Source organism: Carlito syrichta, unplaced genomic scaffold, assembly GCF_000164805.1.
Source record: "Carlito syrichta isolate Samal-C Ts95f unplaced genomic scaffold, Tarsius_syrichta-2.0.1 Scaffold123546, whole genome shotgun sequence".
Lineage (NCBI taxonomy): Eukaryota > Metazoa > Chordata > Mammalia > Primates > Tarsiidae > Carlito > Carlito syrichta.
In genome coordinates, this window is record NW_007067642.1 from 43,440 (window position 1) to 51,682 (window position 8,243).

General features: G+C 54.3%; 1 protein-coding gene across 1 annotated transcript in view; it reads left to right on the plus strand.

Moving 5' to 3' along the window:
• The window catches only part of LOC103249830 (uncharacterized protein C11orf84), a 13,012-nt gene extending 4,775 nt beyond the window's left edge, over positions 1-8,237 (plus strand). The window contains exon 7 of the mRNA XM_008048449.2: positions 8,020-8,237. Within this exon, the coding sequence (XP_008046640.2) occupies positions 8,020-8,237 (218 nt within the window). The remainder of the gene's footprint in view (positions 1-8,019) is intronic.
• The last annotated feature ends 6 nt before the right edge of the window (positions 8,238-8,243 follow it).

The window sequence follows — 8,243 nt, forward strand, 5'->3', positions numbered from 1 at the left end:
GACTCCAACTCAAAAAAAAAAAAAAAAAAATCAAGAAATTATCAGGGTCTGGTGGTGTGCACCTGTAGTCCCAGCTACTCAGGAGGATGAGTTGGTAGGATCGCTTGAGCCTAGGAGTTAGAGGCTGCAGTGAACCATGATCGTGCCACTGTACTCCAGTCTGAACAACAGAGTGAAACCCTGACTCAAAAAAAAAAGCATGTATATTATTTTACAGTTCTAAAATGAGTTGGTTTCACCGAGCTAACATCAGTCACACTGTTGGCGGGACTGGGTTCCTTCCTGGAAGCTCGATGGGAAATCCATCGTCGTGCCTCGCCCAGCTCTTGCATCTCCGGCTGTGGCTGTCTTCCGTCTTTGAAGCCAGCGCTGGCCAGGGGTGTCTCGCTCGGGATGCCCCCTTTGGTTCTGCCAGTCTGCCTGCCTCTTCGTGTCAGGACCCTGTGGTGCATTGGGCCCACTCAGATCACCTGGTTAGGCTCTTTTGTCAGCTGACGAGCGACCTTAATTCCATCTGCGTCTTTGTTCCCCCTTTGCCACGAAATAACACAATCACAGCTTCTAGGGGTTAGGTCACGGACACCTTAGGGAAGGTGGCCATCATTCTGCTGACCAAGCAGTGTCAGAATGAGGGCAAGACTGGAATGCATTCTGGCAGGGCAGAGGCGGAGCCTGGGTTCCTTCCTGTAAAGCTCAGCTCTTGGGCTCAGGAATTGCTTCTTGAAGGAGTGAATGGGTCAGGAGTGCATGACTCCTTGTCTCAGCTTTGAAGTGTGCATTTGGAGTTCGAGCCCAAAGAATGACGGCCAACGGGGTGGCTGGAGGATTCCTGGAGTAGGTCTCTCAGAAAGGAGGTTTGGCCCAGGTGCGCTGGCTCACACCGGTAATCCCAGCACTTTGGAAATCTCGAGGTGGGAGGATGTCTTGAGGCCAGGGGTTCAAGACTAGCCTGGGAAACACAGCAAGCCCTTATCTCTACAAAAAAAACCCCAAATTCACTGGGCATGGAGATGCGCACTGGTAATCCTAGCTACTTGGAAGGCTGAGGTGGGAGGATTGCTGTAGCCCAGCAGTTCAAAGCTATGATTGTGCCACTGCACCTCAGCCTGGGCAGCAGAGTGAGACCGTGTCTCAACATCCCCTCACCCAAGAAAAAGGTATGCTTTTTGTATAAAGAAAAGAGTGGCCTATAATTCTAGTACTTTGGGAAGCTGAGGCAGGAGGATTGCTTGAATTGAATAATTGAGCCTAGTCCAGGCAACGTAGACCTTGTCTCTACCAAAAAAAAAAAAATGTTTTTTTAATTAGCCAGGTGTGATGGTGCATGCCTATAGTTCCAGCTACTTGGAAGGCTGTGGTGGAAGGATCACTGGAGCCCAGCAGTTTGAGGCTCCGATGACCACAAGTGTGCCACTACACTCCAGCCTGGGTGAAAGAGTGAGGCTCTGTCTCAAAAAAAAAAAAAAAAATTTGCCAGGTGTGGTGGTAGGCACCTGTGGTCCCAGCTACTTGGGAGGCTGAGGCAGGAAGATCACTTGAGCCCAGGAGGTGGAGGCTGCAGTGAGCCATAATCGTGCCACTACATTCCAGCCTGAGTGACAGTGAGACCCTCAACTCAAAAAAAAAAAAGCCAGCATGTTACATACTCCCCCCAGTCCCGTTCCACTCCCCAGTGGTAACCTCTGTCAGTAGTTTGACTTGTATCCTTCAGACAGTGCTTGTGTGTGCGTGTTAATTGTTATTTGCCAAAATAGGCCCGTTTTTTGTTTGTTTTTTGAGTCAGGGTCTCTGTCACCCAGATTGGAGTGCTTTAAAGCTTCATAGCTTACAACCTGTACCCTTAGAGAGACTGAGATTTTGGGGACAAAGTTTGCCTTACTTGTGCCATCTCCCAGAGTGCCTCCCTGGGCACGAACTCCACGAATACTTGGTGCAGGTCACTTAGTGTCTTCCGTGGTGTCCTGGGCATCTCAACCCCTGCAAACCCTGACACTCTGAGTTCACCCCGTTATGTCCTGAGCCCTCTCACACCCTGCCCATTCACCCTCAAGAAACCTCTGCTCTCACGGATTCTCTTGTCTACTCACCACCAGACAGTTGGAGTTTGGGTACGGGGCCCTCCAGGACTCGAAGTCTCCCTTTCGAGAATGAAACCAGAATTCCATCAGACCTAGAAGAGGTCCATCATTTCAAGCAGGGTCTGCCAGAGAAAATTAACAGACTCGGGAGACACTGGAGTCCAAGCAGGACACACAGTCTCAGGGAGGCAGGACATGACGGGACGCACTGAAACCTGAGACAGTCAGAACCATGATCTATGCAAAGGGGACGGCCAACCTCCAGGTCAGAAAAAGGGGGACCGGCTGGGCGCAGCGGCTCACGCCTGTCATCCCAACAATTAGGGAGGCCGAGGCGAGAGGATTGCCTGAGCCCAGGGGTTCGAGACCAGCCTAGACAACATAGTGAGATGTCCTCTCTACAGAAAATAAAAAATTAGCCAGGCATGATAGTGTACACCTATAGTTTCAGCGACATAGGAGACTGAGATGGGAAGATTGCTTGAACCCAGGGAGTCAAGGCTGTGGCGAGCTATGATCATTCCACTGCACTCCAGCCTGGGTGACAGAATGAGACTCTGACTCCCCCCCCCCCCAGAAAAAACAGAACCCAAAGCTTGGGCAGATTTCTCAGAAACCTGTGAGACTTCAACTGGAATGTCTCTGCTTTCTATGTTATGTGTTATTGAAGTTCTCTGAAGATTTTATTTGTATCAAGATCCTGCAACTCTCAAAAAAAGTAGTTTAGGGCCAGGCTCGGTGGCTCAGCCTGTCATCCGGCACTTTGGGGGTCCGAGGCAAGTGGATTGCCTGATTCTGCGAGCTCGAGACCAGCCCAGGCAACTTGGCGAGACCTCGCCTCTACAATAATCAAAAATTAGCCGGACGTGTTGTGGGCACCTGTAGTTCCGGTTACTTGAAAGGCTGAGGCAGAAGGATCGCCTGAACTCAGCAGGTTGATGCTGGGGTGGCTGTGAGCGTGCCACTGTACTCCAGCCTGGGCCACAGAGTGAGACTCCAACTCACAAAAAGAATCCTGGATTTAGAAGTTGGAAATGGTCACTGTGGTTAGGTTAGCTGAGCTGATGGTGTAAACATGAGGCAGTCTGGGAAGATAACTTTCCAGGGACTTGCAGCTTGAGGATGAGGGTGCCCAGTTCAGGCCACAAGGTGAACTGCAAGAACTCACTCACAAAGAAAAGAGCCTCTCTGTCTTGCTGGTGTTGAACATGAGTTCTGGCCAAGGACGCCTGGGCCCCATCCACACTATTTCCAGGCTGGACCAAGCAGGACGCATTGTGAGGGAGCACGTGTTGTTTTTGGTACGCCCGAGAGTTAGAGACCAACTTAGGCAACAGAGCGAGACCTCATCTCTACATAAAACCAAAACATTGGTGAGGCGTGGTGGCTGACTTGCTGTACCTTTAGCATCTGGCACAGGATCTGGCACAAAGAAAGCCCTGGGTACAAACATCTTGCAAACATAGAGGATGATTGATCTGTGGGTGATTGATGATGGGCAGGTGACAGATGGCCGCCTTGACTTGTCGTTATGGGGCTGACTTTTCCAGAGTTCCTGCTCAGAGGCAGACCGGAGTTAGAGGGGAATCGGGCTCGGTGCCACCCTCTGCAGAACGTGTGTAACCATGTGCACACATTGTGGGGGGTGGGGGGTGGGGGGCGCCCATTCTGGGGCCTGGCACAGAAGGGCTCGGCTGTCCCAGGGACTGCCCAGGCCCCCAGGCTTGCTTTTCCAGGCTCTGGGTCTCTGCTCTCTACCACTTCTCAGGCCTCCTCTCCCGACCTCCCGCCCGCCCACACCTCAGCCTCCCTTGCTGCCCGGAAGAATTGGCCCTTAACTCTCATGGTGCAGGAAGGCCCTACCTGTTGAGCCCTTCTGATGTGTGGCCCCACTCAGTCCCCGCGGCTGCCTGCCTTGTGTGTGGTTTTCAGAAGAGGACGCCAAGCCTCGGGGAGCGCAGGTCCAAGCTCAGGGCTACTCACCCTGTTGTTTCTGCAACACCCACGCTGACCCCTGACCTGCCTCTGCCTGCTCCCAGCCAACCCCTTCCGCCACGCCTGCCATTCTCTGCCTGCTTTCCCACTCATGTAGCTGAGCTGCCACTAGCCAAGGCTGGCCCTCTGCCAATGGCTAGAACCCATGCCAACCCCCCACACCCCCGTCTCTTTGGGTCTTCCCCATCAGCATACACAGAGCTGTCATTTCTCCCTCGGCCCCCCATCCTCCCTAGCTACTGTCCCATTTGTTCCCAGGTCTTTTCTGAAAAGCTGGAACGTGTTTTCTGTACCAGCTGCCTCCAGTCTCTCTTGAATCCACCCCAGGCCGACTCCGCCCTCAGCATTCCACACTGAAATTGTTTATTTTTTTTTTGAGTTGGAGTCTCACTCTGTCACCCAGACTGGAGTGCAGTGGCCGCTCCCAGCCACCACAGCCTTGACCTGCTGGGCTCTGGTGGTCCTTCTGCCTCAGCCTTCCAAGCAGCTGGAACTACAGGCAAGCGCTACCATGCCCAGCTAATTTTTAAAAAATGTACTGTAGAGACGAGGTCTCACCACGTTGCCCGGGTGAGTCTCAAACCCGCAGGCTCAGCAATCCACTCACCTCAGCCTCCCAAACCGAGCCCGGCCTGAAATTGCTTCTTTGGCAAAGTCGCCATTGACTTCTGTAAAGTTAACTCCAATGGTTGGTTCTTGTTCCTTCCCTTTGTGATCTGACAGGACCCATCATGCACTCCTGCTTGGACATAGCTTCCCTGTTTGGTTTTTTGGTTTTGAGTGGAGGCCTCATTCTGTTGCCCAGGCTGGAGTGCAGTGGCACACTCACGGCTACTGCAGCCTTGACTTCCTGGGCTCCGGGGATTCTCCCATCTCAGCCTCCGGAAGAGAATGTATCACCATGCCTGGCTGGTTTTTTGACTTTTTGTAGAGGTGGGGCCTCATTATGTTGCCCTGACTGGCCTCAGACTCCTGGGCTCAAGCAGTCCTCCCACCGCAGCCTCCAAAAGTGCTGGGATCATGGGTGGCCCGTCCCCAGCCCTGGAGCCAGCTTTATTCCTTCGGCTTTATGAGCAGGCGCTTGCCTGGCTTTCCCCCTCCCTCACTCTCTCTCCCTTCCTGACACCTGCTGCTTGCTGCTTCTCAGCTCCCAGGGTTGGCAACAAGTCCAGTTGTCTGTCTTCCCCTTCTAGAGTGTAAGGGCCTGCCGGGTGGGATGTGGCCAGGATGGTGCCTGGCACGGAGTAGGCAATGCTTGTGTGATTGGTGACCGAGAAAGTGATTCCATAGCCGCACCCCCGGGTCGATGGCAGTGCTCACGCCCGGGAGCTCTCACCCGACTTCACAGCGTCCAGTCCCGTTTCTGCACCGTCACTCTTACCTCGACCGGCCAGCCTGGTTCTGGCCTCTGTCAGTTGCCCAGGTGACATCTTGTTTTGTCTGAAAGGCCCACTCAGCATATCCAGACGGAAGCCTGTCTGCCCCGACACCCCACCGCCAGTAGCAATGTCCCTTGACTGTGGCCAAATCCTTGGGGGCACCTTTCCTGTCTCTCCACCCCGCCCGCATCAAGCCACAGCAGATCCCCTGCTGTTCCCTCATTATGTTGCCACTGCCCTTGTGCACGCTGCCTCTCACCTCCTGTGGCAAACCTCCCAACCGGCCACCTGGCTTCTGCAGAGCCCAGATGTCCCCAGTGAAAATGCAAGCCAGACACGGTCCCTCTGCTCAGAACTCCTGTCGGGCTTCAGATAAAAGCTAGAATCCTTGGGTGGCCAGTGAGCCTTCACCCGGGTTCCTGCCAGTCCCGCCACACCCTGTGCACTCTGCACACACAGGCGTGGCCTTGCTGGTCCTTCGGCAGCCAGGGCGTCTGCATCTGCACTTCCCTCCACCCTGGGTGCCGTTCCCACAGCAGTCTGCAGAGCTGACACCTCACCCCCTCTGCCTCCCTGCTCTCTGTCAGTGAACTCCTTGCTTTCCTGTCTCCTTTCTCTGGTGTATTTATCTTTTTCTCTTTTTGTTTTGAGTCGGGGTCTCTATTGCCCAGGCTGGAGTGCAGTGGCACATTCAGGGCTACCACAGCCTCCACCTGCAGGGCTTTGGCAATCCTCCTGCCTCAGCCTTCCTAGTAGCTGGAACTACAGGCACGTGCCACCACACCTGGCTAATTGTAGAAATAAGGTCTCGCCAAGTTGCCCAGGCTGGTCTCAAACTCCTGGTCTCAGGCAGTCTTCGCCTCAGCCTCCCAAAGTGCTGGGATTCCAGGCGTGAGCCACCGTGCCCAGCTCCCTGGTGTATTTTCCCACTTCGCATCATGCGTAACATGCCACATCTTCTCTTTGTTGACCCTGCTGATCAGCTCTGCGTGAACATGTGAGTTCCAAGAAGGCCGTTTGGCCAGCTCCATTCCCAGCTGTTCCCCTGGTAACTGAAACAGCGTTGGGCCCATCACAGTTGCTCAATAAATTATTGTTGAATTAATGAACAAATGAGTTGGATCCAGTCTTCCCTCAAGGAGCTTATGGTTTATTGGCTTATGAAAACACTTAACGCAGAATTTGCTAAGTGGTGGCAGCCATTAAGTTATCTAATTGTTTTCTCTACATAACTGCCAAGTCCAAAGTTAAGTTATTTTAAACTCCAACAAACTGCACAATGAAACTGTGCCTGTTTTCGCTGCCACATTTAAAATATTGAGGCCAGGTGCAGTGGCTCAAGCCTGTCATCCCAGCACTTTGGGAGGCCAAAGCAAGAGGATTGCCTGAGCCCGGGAGTTTGAGACCAGCTTGGGCAACTTGGTGAGACCTCGTCTCTACGATAGCTGGGCGTGGTGGCACACCTGTAGTTCCAGCTACTTGGAAGGCTGAGGCAGAAGGGTCGCCTGAGCCCAGCAGGTTGAGGCTGTGGTGCCCGTGAGTGTGTCACTGCACTCCAGCCTGGGTGACAGAGTGAGACTCCGACTCAAAATAATAATAATAGTTGTCTGATAGTGTAGGAAAATCCACAAGCAAGTCCTTCTCTGTAGAGGGTACAGCAGTTGTAAACACCATTTTCTGTTGTTTTTCAATGTAATGTAACTTGTGTGCATGCCTGTGTTGCAGGGGACATTGTTTTGTTTTGAGTCAGGGTCTCTGTAGCCCAGGCTGGAGTACAGTGGCACAATCACTGCTCACCGCAGCCTTGACTTCCAGGGCTCGTACAATCCTCAGCCCCCGAAGTAGCTGGGACGACAGGCGTGTGCCACCACACCTGGCTCAGTTTTTAATCTCTTTGTAGAGACAAAAAATGGTTGCCCACCGTTGCCTAGGCTGGTCTTGAATTCCTGGCTCAAGCTATCATCCTCCCACTTCTGCCTCCCAAAGTGCTGGGATTCCAGGTGTGAGCCACCACCTGGCAGAGAGGACACTTCTGTGGCTGCACCCCAGCCATGTCAGCCCACTTCCCCCTGCCCTAAGGCCGAGTTTGGCCCCTGGCAAGTAGCTTCTCCACATACCTAAGGTTGGCGTCTGGTCCTGGCCAGGCACTGTTACCTCCCTATAGATAAAGAGCTGGTCCAAGTTGCAGAGGAGAGGCGACACTCATTACAGGGCTCTTTCCTGTCCCACAAAATCCCTGGCAACTCCCTGGGCGGGGAGCACATGTGTTGGATGGCTTCTGGGTGTTCCCTGCCCCCTCAGACAGCATGGGGCAGCATGGAGTCAGCAGCAGGTAAGAGCGGTGAGGACAGGTGCCCCACGTCCCTGTCCTTATGCCCGCGGGAGGAAGGCTTCCTGGGAGCCTCGTCTTCCGGGCATCAACTGCAGAGCCCTGCTGCCCCTTGCACCAGGAGCCGGGCTGCGGGCACAGTGGGGGCCTGGAAACGGCACAGCCTGGCGCTCTCAGAGGACACCCCTGTGGGTGTTGGCGAGGCCCTCACTATCTCTCTACTCCCATCCCTGCCCAGCTCCCCCGCCAGGGCTCCACGGAACACTGGATCTTCAGGTCATCCGGGTGCGCATGGAGGAGCCCCCGGCGGTCAGCCTCCTGCAGGACTGGCCCAAGCACCCCCCGGGCGCCAAGGGCGTGGGCGTGGGCACAGGCGACAGCCCCGACTGGCCCGCGGTCCTGGCGGAATCCAGCACCCCCGTGGGGGGGCAGCCGGCGTCGGGGGGCGCAGTGTAGAGGCTT